Source organism: Mustela nigripes, chromosome 7 (genome assembly GCF_022355385.1).
Source record: "Mustela nigripes isolate SB6536 chromosome 7, MUSNIG.SB6536, whole genome shotgun sequence".
Classification (NCBI taxonomy): Eukaryota; Metazoa; Chordata; class Mammalia; order Carnivora; family Mustelidae; genus Mustela; species Mustela nigripes.
In genome coordinates, this window is record NC_081563.1 from 92,366,209 (window position 1) to 92,385,691 (window position 19,483).

At 46.5% G+C, this 19,483-nt stretch overlaps 1 protein-coding gene across 2 annotated transcripts; it reads left to right on the forward strand.

Moving 5' to 3' along the window:
* Nucleotides 1-11,200: 11,200 nt before the first annotated feature.
* Nucleotides 11,201-15,564, forward strand: CST3 (cystatin C). 2 transcript variants are annotated; one of them, XM_059406432.1, is made up of 4 exons: nt 11,201-11,267; nt 11,428-11,725; nt 14,328-14,441; nt 15,225-15,564. In XM_059406432.1, exons 2-4 carry the CDS (start codon nt 11,474-11,476, stop codon nt 15,306-15,308), a joined length of 450 nt encoding a protein of 149 aa, XP_059262415.1. In that variant the 5' UTR covers nt 11,201-11,267; nt 11,428-11,473; the 3' UTR covers nt 15,309-15,564. The 2 variants fall into 2 exon arrangements, with proteins under 2 accessions (XP_059262415.1, XP_059262414.1); XM_059406431.1 differs by lacking the exon at nt 11,201-11,267 and having other exon boundaries at nt 11,383-11,725.
* Nucleotides 15,565-19,483: the final 3,919 nt, after the last annotated feature.

The following is a 19,483-nucleotide window of genomic DNA, read 5'->3' on the forward strand; positions in this document are numbered from 1 at the left end:
GAATACAATGGCTGGGCAGTCATTGGTGCTGGAGAGATACTTTTGGTTTTTCCACAGGATCAGCTGGTAAGAAGAGCTTAAGGAAGAATATGGGGCAAAGGTTGGTGAGCACAAGCAGGTGGTGGTAAAGATCAGGTCTTAGGGTCTAGAATGTGACATAGCCCCTGATGAGGGAAACCAAGGCAAGAGAAATGAGAGTTAAATTAAATCTCCTTACAGGGGCACTTTGGTAGCTCAGTGGGTTAAGCCTCTGCCTTCGGCTCAGGTCATGATCCCAGGGTCCTGGGATCGAGCCCCACATCGGGCTCTCCGCTCAGCGGGGAGCCTGCTTCCCCATCTCCCTCTTGCCTGCCTCTCTGCCTAGTTATGCTCTCTGTCTGTCAAATAAATAAATAAAATCTTAAAAAAAAAAACCTCCTTACAGCTTACAGCCCACTGACAAATATCTGAAACATGCAGAACATGACCTTTCTCGGGAATTTGTGGCTGCCTCAGTGCCTTAATGCTTATGTTATTAAAGACTAAAAGTAACCTTATCTTAATGGCAGCTAGCCCCTCAAGGTTCTGAAGGCCTTGCTTCCAAATTCCTTAGAGACTTACATGATTCCTAACCCCCACAAATGAAAAAGGATATGGTCAGTCACTCCTCACAGTTCTAGCGCAGCTCTCTCTGCCCACAGGTCCTGTCACTGTGCTATAATAAAATCACATTTTTGCACCAAAAGCATCTCAGGAATTATTTCTTAGCCATTTGTTCACAAATCCAAAAACTTCCAAATTTCATCAGTAACCTTCAACCTGGGGTATATCAAGAAGAGCTCAACACAAAGCAGTTTTATTCTTGTGATGTCCCTCTGGTGCAGAAAACATGCTTCTGGGGGAGCCGGGCAAGAACCAGAGGAGAATAGAATTACCTCTCAACTGTTCGTACCTTAATAACCAGCTATTGTCAAACAAGTATATTCAGACCCTGACTTCCCTAAGGCAGTCCTGTCAGCCCTCTTTTTACCCCATTAATATAAACTTAGCTCTGCATGCAGGTTTCATTTCCTACAATTTGAGACATTAAAAACAAGTGATATAATGACTGTTTTCAACTCTACTTCGTTTTTCCCATGTCCCTTGGGGATTCATCCTTCCTTGTCTCACTGAAATAATTAACTCCGATTCCATAAGACTAAAGCTATAATGGAAGGAAATGTTGACATCATTTTCTCAAAAACAAGCTTAAGAGTGTCAGCAAGCTCTCTTGCTCAATTCTAGGCCCCGATAGTTAAAAAAACAGAAATAAATAAGACTGCTTAACTCATGCTCTAATAAAAACCCATTGTGCTTCTTTCTTACCGCACTTTCTTGAGGCATTGACAAAGATGTTTTGCAATGACCAAAACGTCCCAACCTCCAGACTAGAAAAGCCCTGATAGTGAGGAAATGCCTAGAAGACCATGCCCCATCGGCCCCCTTCTCTGCCCAAGATCTTGGGCTGAGCACTTACAACCCCACCCATGGTCACGTGCTCTCTACAAGTACCTCTCTGAACCTCTCTCTACAAAACTGTAGGGGTCCATTTTGCTGGTGGGAGGTCTGATGTTAAGGTTTGAGCCTGCCACCGCTCCTGGATGATAACACCTGAAATAAATCTCTCATTTTCTCTTTTCTAAATCCTTATCTCTTGAGCTATTGGCTTCTCTTGCAATGAGTAAAAAGTATATCCAAGTTTGTTGCAAAGTTCCAACACAACAGTGTTGGCAAACCTAGCCAAGAGCTGCATTTTCAATTTGTCCAGCCCCTTCAGGACTCCCCAAGATAGAACAATGGCCATGGCAGTGCACCAGAGCTCACCTGTTCATTTCCTGAGTCAGTGGCTATGATAGACTAATCAGTAACAAGAGCTACTCCAGTTCATTTATTAATGCAGCTAACACTGATCCTTCTTATGTGCCATGCACTGAGAATCACAGTGAACAAAACAGACAAAATATCAAGTTTACATTCTGGTTGGAGAGAGAGAAAAGAAGAAAAATATAAATTAGCCATTCAGAAGGTGCAATGGAAAAAATAAACCAGGAAAAGAGAATGGGAAGGTGGAGAATGATGGGGGCAGAGGGCAGGTATCACAATTTTTTTAAAAAAGATTTTATTATTTATTTGACAGACAGAGATCACAAGTAGACAGAGAGGCAGGCAGAGAGAGAGGAGGAAGCAGGCTCCCCACTGAGCATGGAGCCCAATGTGGGGCTTGATCCTATGACCCTGGGACCATGACCTGAGCCAAAGACAGAGGCTTTAACCCACTGAGCCACCCAGGTGCCCCAAATTGTCACAATTTTAAAGAGTGAGATCAGGAAGGGTTTCATTGATCTTTTAGTAACTGCCCTTATTTGAAATGGGGAACACCTGAGTGTTAGAGGGAGGTACACAATTCACAGTTTAGTTTGGGGTATGAACAGCTTGAGTAGCTTGGGCCACCCAAGCAGAAAGGCCATCAGACAGATTTGGAGGTAGGTTCTGGTACCAATTTATAATTCTGGTCACCAGTTCAGATATGTGTTTGGTTTTTTTTTTTTAAGATTTTATTTATTTATTTGACAGATAGAGATCACAAGTAGGCAGAGAAGCAGGCAGAGGGAGAGGAGGAAGCAGGCTCCCTGCTGAGCAGAGAGCCCGATGCGGGGCTCAAGCCCAGGACCCTGGGATCATGACCTGTGCCAAAGGCAGAGGCTTTAACCCACTGAGCCACCCAGGTGCCCCTGTGGGGGTTTTTTGTTTGTTTTTCTCTACACCACCAAGCCGAGTTCCAACACCAGCTGGGTGTCCTATAATTTAATTAAATTTAATTCAATTAACAATCTACCTGGTGATTGTTAAGGGCTCAGTCCTACAAGACATCACTCCTCACTTCAAATGCTTGTCACACGTCCAGGTTATCACCTGTGCTTCTGACCAACCTGCTGGAAATTGGATGTTCCAACAACCCCCCTTGGATTCTATTTACTTGCTAAAATGGCTCACAAAACTCAGAGTAACATTATCATTCAATGTTGTTGCTTGTTTATTTGTTTTACGTTTTGCTTTGTTTTGAATAAAAAGACAACTCAGAAACAGCCAGATAGAAGAGATGCACAGGGCAAAGTATGGGGAAAAGGTATGGAGCCCCCTGTCCTCTCCAAGTACACCTTCTCCCTGAATCTTTAGGTGCTCATCAATCTGGAAGCTCTCCAAACTCTATCATTTTTTGGGTTTTTATGGAGGCTTAATTGCATTGTCATCAATGATTAAAACATTGGCCAGTGGCAATTCATTTAACTCCCATTGTCCTTCCTCCCTGGAATTCAGGGAAGTTGTGACTGAAAGTTCCAGCTCTTTGGTCACATGGTTGGGCCCCCTAGCTTCCTTAGGTGGGAGTCAAAATCCATTAACATCACAAGAGACACCTGCATGCTCTCACCACTTAGGAAATGTAGGAGGTTTTAGGAGCTCTGTTGCAGAATCAAAGACTAAAATCAAATACACATCTCTTACTATAAATCACACCATCACAGGAGGTGGGGTGGCAGTTTGAGCTGGAGATATCTGGTGGCCCTGTGGGCACAGAGCTGGTATTAAAGCCACGAGACTGAACCAGACTCTGAGGGGAGAGGTGCACCTAGAGGTAACAAGAGGTACAAGGCCTGATCCTGGGTGAACCCCTTAGGATAGGCCTGGATGAGATTCTCAAGGAGGAAGCCAGACCTAAAATTCTTCACATGTAGACCAGCAAAGATAAGCAACACTTCTGATCTTTCAGAATAAGAAAAGAATCAGGATCATACTGACCTTTCTAATCTACCTCCTGAGATCCCTTGAGAGATACCCCAGGCAGAATCTGGATCCCTGGTCCCTGTCTCCCTGCAATCTGGGACAGTGTGTTGTGTTGAAGTACCTGTTTATATGTGTTTCTCCTCATCAGACCCAGGACTTTGGGAGGGCAGGACCTGAGCTTTTAGATCTCTAAAGTCAGTACCTGACATCCTGTGTGCCATGAGTACTTACTGGATCAATGATTGATAAATCATGCCATAGTCAGGGAACTGATAGCATTTTTTATGGAGGATAAATGAGTGCTGGGTGGATCTGCCATGATGATACTGACTCAGGTCAAAGAGTGTAGTAATAGGAGGAAAAGGCCCTCAGGGGCACCACCAGGCCCAGCCTGAACTTTGGAGGACAACAGCACTTGCAGATATTATTGAGTAAAACGAAGCACAAGATGCTGCTGTTGATTGAGAACTTTCTCTTCAGTACTTGAATTTGGGTTAAGTCAGACATATCTTTTTAAGGAACTTTGACAGTCTGTAACTGAAATTCTTTGTAACCTTTGTAGGGGCCAAGGACAGGCCACTCCAATATGGACCACTTTGCAATTAAGATTATTTTGAGTTAAAAAAACAATCAAAAGGGGTGCCTGGGTATCTCAGTGGGTTAAGCTTCTGCCTTCAGCTCAGGTCATGATCTCAGGGTTCTGGGAACAAGCCCCACATTGCATCGGGCTCTCTGCTTCCCCCCACCTCTCTGCCTGCCTCTCTGCCTACTTGTGATCTCTCTCTCTCTCTGTCAAATAAATAAATAAAATATTTAAAAAAATCAAAACCTATCATATTGAGGAAAACTCTTTGCCTCCCCTACAACTACCTAAAAATAATTTAGATAGAAAGCCTGCTGCAGGCAGAGAGCTACTACCATAAATAATTAGATTTTGATATTAACTAGATATGATGGGAAGGTACCTAGAAAGGCCTATTTGGTTTACACGTTCTGGGCCCAGCGAACATATTACCAAACTTTTGCTCTTTCTCATTCTTTCTGAGGATAATATTCTTTCCCTTTGAAGTCCTAGACCCTAACCCTTCTCCTGAATTCAAGATGATGTAGCTACTTCAGTTTGCCTGACCATCTTTGGAATTTTCTTATCTGTGTGGACTCCTCATACAGACAAAATTAAATTTGATTTTCTTCTGTAAATCTATCTTGTCAATTTGATTCTTAGCTCAGCCAGAAAGATCTAGAAGGGGACAGGAAATTCTTGTTCCTGACATGGTAATTTCAATTCTAGGAAGAAAATAATCCAAAATATGTACCGAGGCTGTTTTTTCCTATAATAGTGTATATCCTATTATTACTCATTTGGGGGGGGAAGCCTATGAACAACCTAAAGGTCTAGCATTAGAAAGGAAGTTAAGCTATGGAATAACTAATTGAATAGTTAATAATAAATATGATTGATTGATTGATAACTTATTTATTAATAGTTAACTTTAGCAACTTAGACACGTTGCTAGAGTTTTCGCAGATGATTTAATATATGAAAATGTTCATGACAGGGGCACCTGGGTGGCTCAGTGGGTTAAGCCTCTCATTCAGCTCAGGTCATGGTCTCAGGGTCCTTGGATCAAGCCCCAAATCCACAGCATAGGGCTCTCTGCTCCCTGCTCTCTCTCTGCCTGCCTCTCTGCTTACTTGTGATCTCTGTCAAATAAATGAATAAAATCTTTAAAAAAAAAAAAAAGAAAGAAAGAAAGAAACAAAATGTTCATGACATAATGACGATGCAGAAAAACAGCATTGAATTACAATCATCACATGGGATCAGCGTGGTCAACTGTGCATTCAGTGCATACAGGTCCAGGGACACACATGCACAGAATCCATATTCTTTATACTTTCTTTGTGTTCTCATTTGTTTTTATACTAAATACATTGTACTCATTGGATTAAAAAATAAATTCTTATTTTCAAATATGGGGGAGAGTTGCATAAATCTGCTGTCTTTCAAAATCATGTTTTCCTCACCTCGTGGTGCTGACTTTTTTCCAAAAATTAAAAATAGCTTGGGTGGTGGGGGAAGGAAGGAGAAGGAGGGAGGGAGGAAAGGAGGAAAGCAGGGGAGGGAAGCTGAGGAGATGGGAGGAAGCTGTTCCAAGTTAAAAAGGAAAAAGAAAGAGAAACTGAAGCAACCATTCTAAGGAATCAAGGGCTGCCCTCCTCAGTGTGGCGGCCAGGCCTCATTCCTGTGCCTCAGACCTTCCTAAGACTTCCAGAGGAGATCCCTGTGCCAACCAGGCAAACCTTGCTTTATCCTATTTCCCTGTCACCGCTTTCTTCAAACTGGAGGTCTGCAGCAGCTCTGCCTGCAGCAAGTCTGTTGGAGCCATTTTCCCACAACATTTGCTCCCTTCATGTCTCTGTGTTACATTTTGGTGATTCTCACAATAATTCAAACTTTTTCATTATGATCAGACTCATTATGAAGATCTTTGATTAGTGATCTTTGATGTTACTGCTGGAGCCTGAAGATGTGGCTGAGTTGCTGTAATCTCATGATAAAGCTTTCACAGATGAGGACTTGCTTCTTACCGATGAGCCAGGAGAGTGGTTTCTTGGGATGGGATCTCCTCCTGGTAACGATGCTGTGAAGATTGCTGAAATGACAACAAAGGACTTAGAATATGACATCAACTTAGTTGATAAAGCAACAGCACGGTTTGAGAGATTGACTTCATTTCGGAAAGTTCTACTGTGGGTAAAATGCAATCTAACAGCATCGTGTGCTAAAGAGAAATCATTTGTGAAAGTAGGATGAACATCGATGCAGCAGACTTAATTGCTGTCTTACTTTATGAAATTCCCAGCCTCCAGCAACCATCATCCTCATCAGTCAGCGGTCACCAACATGGAGGCAAGACCCTTCACCAGCAAAAAGATAGACTCATGAAAGCTCAGAAGACAATTAATGATCTTTGCAACAAAGTATTTTTTTACTAAGGTACATACATTATTGATTAGCTATAATGCTATTGCACACTTAATAGACTACAGTATAGTGGAAACATAAATTTTATATACACCAGAAAACCAAAAAAAGAAGGACAAAAATCATTTGACCCACTTTATTTTGGTATTTGCTTTATTGTGGTGGTTTGGAACCAAAATTATAAACTAATTTACAGTGAAAAATAAAATAAAATCACTGTAGCCATTGTCTCTAGGGATAAGGGCCCAAAATGACTGGGAAGGAGAATGAAGGAACTTTCTGGTTGACGGTCATGTTCTGTACCTGATAAGGGATAAGTTACACAGGGCTACACATTTGTCAAAATTAAGTAAATGTACACTTAAAATTTGTGCATTTTACTATAGGTAAATTTTATAACAAATGAAATATCTGTAAATAAATGTTGTCCTCTAGTTCATGTTATGCATGTTTAAGCATTTAGAGGTGAGATTATACTGATGTCTTTACCTTATTTTGAAATGCATGCAAATAAGAGGGGTTGATGGATGAATAGAGAATAAACAGGTGAATAGACATGTGATAAATAAGTAAAGTACAATATTAATGCTAGAATCCAGGTGGTAGACTACAGATGATGGAGATAAAATTCTCCTAACTTTGTTGCATGTTTGAACATGATCATAATACAATGACAGGGAAAATGCATTGCCCTCCCAACCTCCCCACCTCACCTTGGGCCCTTCCCTCCCCTCCCCTCCCCATCTGCCCTTCCACATCTCGCCTCCATTTCTTCCTCCCGTCCAGTATCACAGGCCCCTTGGCTCCTACTTTCCAACAGTATTTTCACTAAGCTCCAGTCAAACCAGTGGTAGCACAGAGCACTGGCCTGGCTGGGTCCCAGTATTCAAGATACATTATTCTGACATTTACTAAAATGTTAAGGAAGACTTTATTCAATACTATTGCAATAGGGATCACGATTATCCAAACAGGAGAGAAACACCAAGCTCAACTCTGAAGACAGCAAAGACAAATGGGGATTTACAGCCAAGGCGGGACAGTGGTGGTGGTGTAAAGCTTGCTACACTGACCTAACAAGACTCTCGCAAAGGACTAGACATTAAAGCTGGGGACAATGAATTTGACAAGATGTCAAGGTTGGGGGATTCTCACTAAGACAGGGTTAGCAGGCCAGCTGGGCAGGGACAAGCCTGGGCAAGGCCCAAGCTTAGTGGAGAGACAGCTTGGAGAAACATCACTAAATCTCAGTCAGTTCTTGTCACTAGGTCCAGCTCCTCTGTGAGTGGCAGGAAGGAGAACAAAGGGACAGGAGAGGACAGGGCTATCCTCAGTGGCCTCAGAAGTCAAGATCCAACACCCAGTGCACCAGTTCCAATGCTATCCCAGGCAGGAACAACAATCCCTCCTCTGCCCTGTGCAGATTGGTAAATGAATTGGAACTCAGTTGCACAAACACTGAGAGGAAAGGCAGAGCAACAACCTCACCATGAATTAGAAAAGGAAACTGACCACACTGCAGAAATGTCAAGGGTATTGCTCAACTTGACTCACATCCGTCTTATTTTCCTTACCACCAGAACTGAAGCCCAGAGAGACTTCAGAGGACCCAGCTGCACAAGCAACTGGCCTATGTCCCTGGATGTCCTCTCCCAGCCCCCACCCCTTTGGCTGAGGTGCTGCAGACACCTGAGCTGCTCCGGTCAGTGTGCTCCTGTGAAATTAAAGGGTATTGTAAAGCAGTGGGGATTGTTTACATGGTGGGCCCTGGGCAAAAGCTTCCAAAAGATTCTCTTATGCAAATGCAAAACAGATAGTGACCACTGTACTCTCTCTTGCCTCTTTCTATGGGGGCTGCCAACAGGCTTACCTGTGATTATCAGTTTCATAATGACATGGCATCAATCCCTATCAGAGCCCTAAGTGCTTTACACCAAGGTTTAAGTGCAAGTTTTAGAAGCCCAAATGTTCAGAAGCTCCATTCTGGGTCAACTTGATATAATCACTTGCTACTTCAGGCCACGTTTTATGCACTTGGCCACTTATTTATTATAGCATTATTGAATATCTGCTTATTATTTATTACAGAGAACGTCTGTCGTTCTCTCTATTAATTTCTTTCTCTACTAGCTCAGATCATGGAATCAACAGCCACATGAGCAGCCTTGTGGAAACAGGGTTTTTCCCTTCATCTGGCAGAAGGGAAACGTGCTCGCCTCCTGGACACATGTGCTCTTTCCTCCACAGTGCATGGGTGCTGGAAGCCCTATGCCTCAGTCTTGAGCTTATTTTTTCTCTCTAGGTCTCTGCTAGTTTATACTTGAAGCTGCGGGCTACCGATGAGGGATGCTCCATCATTTTAAACCAGGTTGAAGAATTACCACTGTCCCCTGCTCATCTCTGTGGGTTCTGACTCCTAGACACTATAATTAACACTATAATTAACAAAGACGCCCACCTCTCCAAATCTGTTACGTTTACCCAACCAAGGTCATTCAAATGGCTGGGGCAGATGTTCAGCCTTCCACTTCTTACCTGATACACTGTAGGATGCTCTGGTATCTTCGGTAGGTACCCTCTATTAGGGTTAGGGATGTGGCATATGCCAGAGTCCTAACAGAGAATTACGAATAGGCAGTGTAACCAACATGCAGCGGCATGTGTCAACACACAACTCTCCACCACACTCACATCAGCCATCATGCTCTGGCTATTTGGGTGCCCTTCACTTCCTTCCCCATGACAAAAGATAAGAGGATCCCTTACATTTCAGCCCACCCTCTGTGTGACAAACCCTTCTAAGATGGAAGCTCCAGCTGTCCTGCGTGGGTGGAGAAACCACAGTTAGAACCAATCCCCACCTTCAGGAGATAGTCACTCCTGCTCAGAAGTACCTGGCCAGGGGGCACCTGGATGGCTCAGTTGGCTAAACATCTGCCTTTGGCTGTGGTCATGATCTCAGGATCCTTGGACCAAGCCCTGTGTCAGGATCTCTGCTCAGTGGGGCATCTGCTTCTCCCTCTCATTCTCTCTCTGGCTCTCTCTCAAATAAATGAATAAAATCCTTGAAAAAGATGGAGGAGGAGGAGGAGAAGTAGAAAAAGAGGAGGAAGTAGTAGTAGTAGGACTAGTAGTACCTGGCCAGGGAAAGTCCTCTCTTACCCTGCTCTGTGTATCCCTCCTTTCTGTATAACTAAAACAGCCTTTGCCCACTCCCTTTTGCAGCTATATTAGAGCACAGACTTACATAGTCCTGAGCTGGGGGCTCTGTTAGCCCACCTGGTACCCAGCTACCATGTCTTCTTAGTGTCTCTCCCTAGTCTCAGCAGACCTCTTGTCTGTAGGTTTTGGTTGAAATACCTGTGTTCTCCCTGACCATGTCCCGTAGCACCTCTCTCTATTAACCCCCTCTATTTCGCTTCCAACAGAGCACCTATCACTCAGTAATGGTATTTACTGATCACTGCTCCCCACCCCACCACACACACACCCTAAACCTATGCAGTATTTCAGCAGTATTTCACCCCATGGCCATGGGGTGCTTGAAATGGTACCGGTCTGAACTGACACTGCTGTGTGTGTAAAACGTACACACAGGATTCCAAGTACTTAGCACATACACAAAGGACATAAAAATATCTCATTAAACAATTGCTTGTATATGTTGAAATAATATTTTGGATATACTGGGTTAAATAAAAAATGTTAAACTCACTCTCACCTATGTCTTCTTCCTTTTAATGTACTAGAAAATGCAAAGTCACACATGGTTCACATTGCATCTCTATTGGGCAGTTGCCCTGTGACAGTAAGTCCAAGGCTCACTAGCCCATTCTTCATGTACAGGCTGGAGACCTCGTGGCTAGGCAGAAGTTCCAGTAAGGTTTGTTGGTTGAATAAATAAATGAGTTGTGAAAAAGAGAACCCGAAGATCTTTTCCCAAATAAAGGTTAACTCATCTATGTTTTGCAAAAGAACTCCCCAGAACAGAGCGCAGAGTTCTCCTTAGTTTCTGAAACCGACCTACTCTGGGGATTCCTAGACTTAGACCCAAGGCTCAACACTCAGGAAGCCCAGAGCGCTACTTCTCCTTTCTCCTACAAACACTGCAGGCCCCGGGAGGAGTGACACCTTCTACACGCCCACAGCGAGCAGGACTTGGGAACGCAACACCAGGGCCTGATTAGGACTGGCGAGGAGGCGCCAGAGTCAGGGCACCGCCAGAGGAGATAGGGAGGATGCACTTCTCTGGGGCGGAGAAGCTGGGGGGCGTGGCTTGGGGGAGGCAAGAACGGCTCACAGCAGAGGGGCGGGACTTAGATGGGAGACGCCGAGAAGGGGGCGGAGCTTGGAGGAGGGAGAAAGAGCCTGACCTGCGGAAATAAGGCCCGGAGATGGAAGAGTGGGGGCCCCGACTCAGGACACAGGGCTGGGATTGGGAGGGAAGAGCTGGGTTAGGGGAGCACAAGAAGCAGAGGTAGGACCTCGGAGTAAGGGCAGGACTTCCGCGGGGGCCGGACACGGTCCCGGGGAGGGGCGGGCAGGGGCGGAAGAGGCGGGGTCGGGGTGGGTCGGGAGCCCCGAGGGCGGGGCTGGGGTAATAAAATCGTGGCAGCCAAGTGGGGTGTTGCTCGCAGCTGCTGGATCACCTCCTGCTGAGCTTCACTCGCCTCGGAGCACACCATGGCCGGGCACCTCCGCACCCCCCTGCTCCTGCTGGCCGCCCTGGCCCTGACCCTGGCACTGGCTGTGGACTTGGGTCCCAGGGCAAGCCGGAAAAATGGCAAGTCTCCAATGGTGGGCGGCCTGTTGGACGCCGATGTCAACGAGGAGGGCGTGCAGCAGGCGCTGAACTTCGCCCTCAGCGAGTACAACAAGGCGAGCAACGACGCGTACCACAGCCGCGCAATGCGCGTGGTGCGCGTCCGCAAGCAGGTGCGTACCCCTGGGTGCCGCGGGCCGGGCTGTGGGGGCGGGGCGGCCCTGAGCTCTGGGCGCCGCCGCTCGGCATCCCCAGCCTGACCCCTACCGGTCAGCCCAGCATCTTGGAGGGATCAGTCTCCGAGCCCCTGGGGGTTGGGTGGAGACTGCGGACGCTCCCTTGCTCCTCAACGGGGCGGTGTCCCTGGTCTTTCTGGTCGCCCACAGCCTGCTTTACGCATGCCTGTCACTGGGAGTGCCTGGGTCCCAGCTGGCACACCGGGTCACCCCCATGGCCTTCATCTGTGTTTTCAAACTCCATCCTGGTCAGAGGCAGCGTTGTGGAGGTCAGGGCACCATGCACTTCCCTTGCTTTTGCGCCCAGCGTCTGGGGATCCTGAGGCTCAGTGAGCTGTCAAATAAATGACCATGGGCGAGGGAAAAATGGACCCCACACCTGACTGCCCTCCCAGCACTGACACTAAATGATTTTTTAAGCACTTTTGTAACTTTTAATTTCAAACTTACAAAGCAGTAGCAAAAATAGTGCAATAAAAGCCTTGTAGATTCTGCACCTAGTTTCCTTATATGTTAAAGATTTTGCCATTTTGCTTTACACGGGGCACATACGTGTGTGTACGGGTATATATGTATTTGTTCCTGAGTCTTTGGAAAGTTAACACCTCAGTGTGTATTTCGTAGAAACAGAGGTGTTTTCTGACCCATAATAACGCTTTGGGAATCAGAACCAACCCTGACACAGTTACCAGATTCATAGCCCTTTCTCAGATGTCACTGATTGTCCCACTGATGTCCTTTATAGCCCAAGACTGCCAGGCTATGTGCTGCAGCCACTGTCCTGCAACTTTCTTTACTCTGGAGCAGCCCCTCCCTCTATGAACTTGACATTTCTGGAGGATCTAGCCAGTCCTGGTGCACACTGGGTCTCAGTTTGGGTTTCCCCAAGGAAACCTGAAGGTGATTGGGGTCATTCAGAAGAGGCCCATTCTCCTCCAAGCCTCCTCTCAACAGGTGCCACTAAACTAACCTAGCCTCCATATCCTCAATCTGCCAAGAGTTTGGGACCCACACCAAACATCCTCCCTGAGCTCCCAGAGGCTGTCAGCAAACACAGATGGGTCGAGGAGCTGGCCTGTGATACTCAGTGCATCTCAGAGCAGAGGGCCAGGCATATGAATTCAAACTGGTCCAGACATGCTGGTGGAAAGGGCCTGGAGTGTTACTTACCTCCACAGGGCACGTACATGGAGCAGCCTCTCATGTAGGCCATCATACTCCCTACCCCAGTATGGCCCCACCATCACCAACACCCAGAGGATAAGGTGGGTCTACTGCTCCTGACCCCTGCTTCTGCCAGCCTGTCCTGGAATTCTGGTATGCTTCTATCCTATATTTTCAGGTGTAAAAGACAGGTATGTGATACACTTCAGAAATACTCCTATAAAAAATCACAGTTAAGGGGGTGCCTTCCTTCAGGCATCTGAAGGATCTGCCTTCAGCTCAGGTCACTATCCCAGAGTCCTGAGATCTAGCCCCCCATTGGGCTTCCTGCTCAGTGGGGGGCGTCTGCTTCTCCCTCTCCTACTTTCCACTGCTTGTGTTCCCTCTCTAGCTGTGTCTGTCTCTATCAAATAAATAAATGCAATCTTTAAAAAAAAAAAACACACACACTTAAGGACGTTTGGGTGGCTCAGTTAAGCATCTACCTTTGGCTCAGGTCATGATCCCAGGGTCCTGGGCTTGAGCCCCACTTCGAGCTACCTGAAGCCTGCTTCTCCCTCTACTTATGCCTGCAGCTCCCCCTGCTTGTGCACTCTCTCTGTCAAATAAATAAATTTAAAATTCTTAAAAAAAAATCATACTAAAAAGGTAGGCATTCCAGGGGCAGTGTCTTAATTAGCCTAAAACATGTGTGCATGTGTATGTGTATGAGCACACGGATGCATGAGAGAAAGGCTCTCATTTCCTATTGTGAAATGAGGGAGTAAATAAACCTTTGTTATGCTGCAGAAATGTGAATATCTATAGGGTTGACCTTATTAATTGGATTTAGCTTAAGTGTATAACACAACTGTCTTCCTGAGTCGGACCCACTCTGCTCCAGCACAGAGCCCTGGCTGTGTGCTCAGACCCAGCCCTGGCTCCTGGCACTGGAGAGTTTATTACTCAACACTCATGCTGGTCCCTGGCTTCCACTTTCTGTCTCCTGCTTCTCCTCCTGCCAGGGTGCCTGAGACCTTCTAGAACCCTTCTTTGAACAAGTTACAAGGAGGGTCTGGGCCCAGTTGCTGGACTGGCCTTCAGAAGGTGGCTTTGGTTTTCTGGGATACCTGAAAGGTAACCCAGGCCTCCCGCTGTGGTGGCTTCTGGTAATCATGCAGGGGAGAGGGGGAACCTAAGCTGCTGATCCTAAAGACTTGTGTGCCATGTTTGAAAAGTCAGATGGTGAGTGGACCAGCCCTCAGAAGGTACCTTTGGTTTTCTGGGATAACTGCTTTGACAGCAGCGAATTCTGGTATAAGGGCTCAGTAGCAGAAGGTACCCGTGTGCGAAATTGGTCAGTATTGTAAACAGGTTATGTTCTTGACATGTGCAGGTCGTGGCTGGATTGAACTACTTCTTGGAGGTGGAGATCGGACGAACCAGATGTACAAAGTCTCAGCCCAACTTGGACAGCTGTCCCTTTCATGACCAGCCACACCTGATGAGGGTATGTGCCTGTGGGGCGCATGGTGTGTGAGTGCTGGGGGTGTGGGTGTGCATGTGTCAGGGTGCACGTGGAGGAAGGGCGTATGTGTGTGCACATGACCAGTTTGAGTTTCTGAGTGGGTTTTAGCTGGTGAATTGGGGCACCATGTGCTGTGTGGGTTGTGGCCTGTCGGATAAGGAGCAGCTATGGGGTGTTTGCTGGGGAAAGAGATGAACCCTTAATCCCAGCCTCAGCCACCTGAACAGATTAGAGGGAATCAGAGGTCTGTAAGCAGCCCAGATCCTCTGGTCTTGCCCTGCTCACCAAATACTAGTCTCTCTCATAGGGAAGGCCTTGGGGTAGGGAGGGGCACACTCTCCCCATAGCTACCCCATTCTGTGTCTTTACGTGTTTCAGAACTCTGATCCTAGCCCCTCGATACTTCCTGCTGCACCTGTCTTAGTGCTGGACCACTGGAGGTGCAGGGGACCTGGGGGCAGCACCCTGTCCCTCAGGGGCTCTGATCTTGCAGAGGCTGCTCCTTAAAGGGATGTGCAGGGGGATGAGTTTGTGGGGATACTGCTGATTGGAGTCAGGGGGCAGGATCTTATGTCTTGGACTTACGGGGTGGGTGGAGTAAATGAGAGGTCACTGCCAATCCCTGTTTGTTGTTCTGGGCGTCAGCAGGGTGGGGACTGAGAATCCCACCACCACCCTTCCTCACTGGCACTTCTGACACCTTGAGGCTGGGCATGTTCCTTTTCCATTGTAGCCCTAACTATCCTTCTCTCTTCCCTTTCACAGAAAACGCTCTGCTCTTTCCAGATATACACTGTCCCCTGGCTGGGCAAGACCTCCTTGGTGAAGTCCAGCTGCCAGGATGCATAGAGGACCCTATGACAGGCTGGGCCACTCAACCCCCTTTCTCCCATCCCTATTCCCTTGTAGAGTTCCTAACCTTTAGAAGGTTGGCTTTGTCCAAGTGACACCCCCTCAGTGTGCTAGTCCCAAGGGGCAATGGAGAATTATTCTGGGGGCAATTTTTGAACAGCTAAGCAACTGTAACTCCTTTAATTCCTTTCCAAATGCAGCAGTATGTAGTACATGTATTCTGTTCTATCTCAATAAAACGTAACATCAGCTACTTCTTGAGTTATTTATTGTCTTGGGAATATATACAGAAGGGTCTGGGCCGTGCCTTTAAGAGTTCTCCCACTGACTATAGAGGCCAGACAAGGAGCAGAGAGCTGACAGGTTCCTGGAGAGGAAGTCGGGGGTGCATGCTGCCACTTTGGGGATGACTGAGAAAGGAGCAGGCTGGGAACCCAGGCCTCCCGCTACGGTGGCTCCTGGAAGCCATGCAGGGGAGAGGAAGGGACCTAAGCTGCTGATCCTAAAGACGTGGCTGCCGTGTTTGAAAAGAAGTCAGATGGTGAGTGGACTAGACAGGAGGGAGGAGTCGGATGGAACCCATAGCCCAGGGCCACCCTAAGCAGGGCTCTACCAAGTCATTTCAGCCATATGTGCTGAGATCACACTTCTGGGCTGATTTTCATTGGTCAAGTTCTTTAGAGACTAAATAAGTAGTGTTTTATGTCTACTTCTTCAAAAGCCTGCAGGCACCTGCAGGTGACAAAGTATATGGTATATGTATACCCATAAGAATCAAGGGTCAAGACAATCAGAACCAGAAGTGAAATAGACTGAAAACAACACCTTCATTGGTTTCCAAGAAGTGGTTTCTAAAGTGTTTTACAGATTTAAGCACTGCCTGTTTCTGGGATGCCATTTAAAATCAGTCCTTTTGTATAGCTTCATGTAAGGGATGTAGAACTGAAACTATAAACAGGATTGACATAGAGTCGGCTTGTTGCTTATTCTGAAGTTTTGGAATTAATAACCACCATTCTGGAGATGATTGGATACCTCAGAACTCCAGTAGGAAATGTCCAGTCCTAAACAAAAGAGCTAAACACACACCCAGCCCCCTCTTCTGCCCTTGTAATAGCCATTCACTGCAAAGGGGTGAAGCTGTCTTATAGCACTGGTAGTGCTGGGGCCATGTGCCCCTCCTGCCCCATGGATGAAGCCTTGTGACATGCTGCTCTGAACACAGAAGGTGAAATTACAAAGGGAACCCCCCCCCCCCCCACCAAGATGGCCCTGAGTCTCAGGGCTCCAGGAACAGCTGCTATGCCAGGCAAAGGTGAACCCAGCACAATGCTGGGAAGGGGTAGGATGGGGACCGACCCTCCAGGTGGCTAGCTGGGCCCCAGCAGGATTGTGTGCCTTGTCTCGTCTCATATTCACCATTATGAAAGAAGAGGCACAATTGCTAAGAGAGTCCTTCAAAATAGGGTCCACAGGACGTGGACGAAGTAGGGCCTGTGCACCACTGTCTTCAGTTTCAGTTCCCTGAGCACTGGTCAGTTGGAACTGTACCACCCGAAACACAGCCTTCCACTTTGGACCTAAATAGAGATACTGTAACGCCTGTTTGCCAAATAGCCAATGATGTATGAGATAGTGTGAACTCTGCCAGTACCGAATAGTCTTTGAGAACAAGTCATGAAACATTATGGGTTTTGCCTCCATAATAAACTTTAACTTGCAGCTGCAAGTTGGGGGCACACTTTGGATTTCAGTGGCCTCTGTGTCTCCTCGATCAGAATCTTTAAGACCCCAAATAAACACTCTGGTTGCCTGACAGTCTCTTCCTGATGGACACCATGCTTAGCGGAAGAGGTCAGGGTCAGAGAGACAAAGCACTGCCCCCAGGCCTTTTGAGGTGGAGTATGAGCCTGGACGTCATCCCTGCAAGGGTGCATGGACTTGGAGATGTGTTGGTGGGGTTGGGGAAACCCTGGCAGAGCAGACAGGACAGAGAAGTGGTATCCTGGGGCTAAGGCCTCCCTGCACAGTCTTTTCTACCTTGGTGAAAAATCTTGGGTTTATACAAACAACCAGCATGCAGGCACCACGCTGAAATGCTGATTTTCTGCAAAGCCATCGTTTTGTGGACACATTTCCAATTCTCTTTTGCTTGTGGAAGTGGGGGTGTGGGGAGTGGAGCTTGGCTCATCTGAAGCTCTCCACCTCTCACCACTAGGCTTTGTGTCCCACAGCTCACACTACAGGGGTTCAGGTTGGTGCTACCCTGGGTGCCCCAAGGTAATGGTGGGCCTACAGATGCTATAAGCCTGGGGCTCTGGGTGAAGTGGTATGACTAAGGTGGCCCTGTGACCTGATGGCACATAGACCAGTGTGTCTACAGGTGGAATCAGAGCCCCAGCAACTTTTATCTGCATGATTTTTAAAATTTATTTTAAATGTATCATTTATGAAAATTACATAAATAGCTTTAGCATAGTGCTGGGCTCTTAATAAACACTAGGTTTTTGGTATTTTCTTCATTGATCTGATTACATATTGTGGTGCTTTAAACCCAGCCCCCATAATCTTTGACACTCCTTTCACTGAGAGGTGGGGTCTGTGAGCTGCATCTTGACTCCCGGTTGGGGAACATCATCAAAAAGGTGTGCCAGGATTAACCTGTGACCTGGACCTGGGCACTTGGAGGCTCCTCACCCCACTCCCCTGCCATGGGAATGTGGGTTCTACTGGCTTTTTCTGCTCCCTGAGACTGCTCTAAAGACACAGTGGTATTGAAGGAGATAGTGATGTGGCACTGAGACCATCCGAATGGTGTATGTGACTGACTCCAGTTATAGCCTCTTTTATAAACTTTAAAAAATTTGGCAGATGAGTGAAGGGTCCATACAACTTGCTGCCACTTAAGAGCAGCCATGAGCCTTCCCTTTGCTTATGAAAACTGCCATTTATCAGCCTGGAGGGACCTGCTGCTTCTCACCCTCTCCCTGCCCTCTGAGTAGAGGGACAGTCTCAGATTATACCAAGGAAGCTCCCAAGAGGGCTGTGAACCATCCACCACTCTACGTGAGTTTGTGCAGGCTTCAAGAGAAGAGGGCAGAGGAAGTGACCTTGTGACCTCCAAGGCAGGGCCCAAGACAACCCCAGCTTCTGCCAGCATTCCTGGACATTTGCCTTATGGGACACTGGCATCCCTATAAGGAACCTGACTCCCCAGTATCTTTGTGTTGGAGATGCCCCCCCCTGCAGGTACCTGCTTGCACACCCCAGCTGAGCTGCTGGCCAAATGAATGGGTCACCATGGACATGCAGCCCGACTGAGCTCTCAGTGACTGTGACCCTGCCTGTCATCTATCTGCAGTCACAGGAGAGCCCCCCAAGAAAGAACTGCTCACCTGTTTCCTTCCCAACGGGTTCACAAAGCCTTGAGCAAGAGAAAATGGTGGTTTTACCACACCTCCCAGCGTTAGTGTGATGTGTCACACAGCAGTAGTGTCTGGGAAATACCAGTGCATGTGTGTGCATGTGCATGTGCCTGCATGGGTGTGTATGTACACACACGTGTTGAATGGGTTGAAGCACAGGCACCTAGAGCCAGATGCCCTGGGTGAGAAGAATGCCACAGGCTGTGTGACTTGCCCGAGCTCCTTACTCTCTCTGAGCCTCACTTGTTACCAGCAAAGGGACAGTGACAGCAGGAGTCCCCTCCTTATGGGGTTATGGAAATTAATGTGTCCTTATCTGTAAAGCACTTTGAACAGTTAAGTGTGTCACATAAATACATATTTTTATACCAGTCAGAATATTAATAGCTTCTAATTCTTTTTGGTATAAGAGTTTTAATTTCATTTTTCAAATGACATTATTAGCTTTCTTTTTTTTAAGGTTTCCAAGAATTGCTTCAAAAGGTCATCTTTTGTATACTGAATTCCTATAACATCTATATTTCTGTCTTAAATCTAGCTGAGTTTATTTTTCTGTGCTAAATACTCCATTTAAAATATAATAATATCTCCTAGGTAAGGACCATTCTCTTTATTCTTTTCTAAAATTTGTTCCTGAATATTCTGTATTTATTCTCCTTGATGAATTTTTTTTTTCCAGTTCATAAAGTAGAATTACTGTGTTTTGAACTAGGACTATATTGAAAGGAATATTCTGATTAGGGAGGA

Excerpts from the sequence above, each read along its gene's own strand:
- CST3 (XM_059406432.1), top strand. The coding sequence starts at position 11,474 with ATGGCCGGGCACCTCCGCACCCCCCTGCTCCTGCTGGCCGCCCTGGCC. Across the intron at positions 11,726-14,327 it reads TGGTGCGCGTCCGCAAGCAG|GTCGTGGCTGGATTGAACTA; the intron begins GTGCGTACCCCT and ends TGACATGTGCAG. Across the intron at positions 14,442-15,224 it reads ACCAGCCACACCTGATGAGG|AAAACGCTCTGCTCTTTCCA; the intron begins GTATGTGCCTGT and ends TCCCTTTCACAG.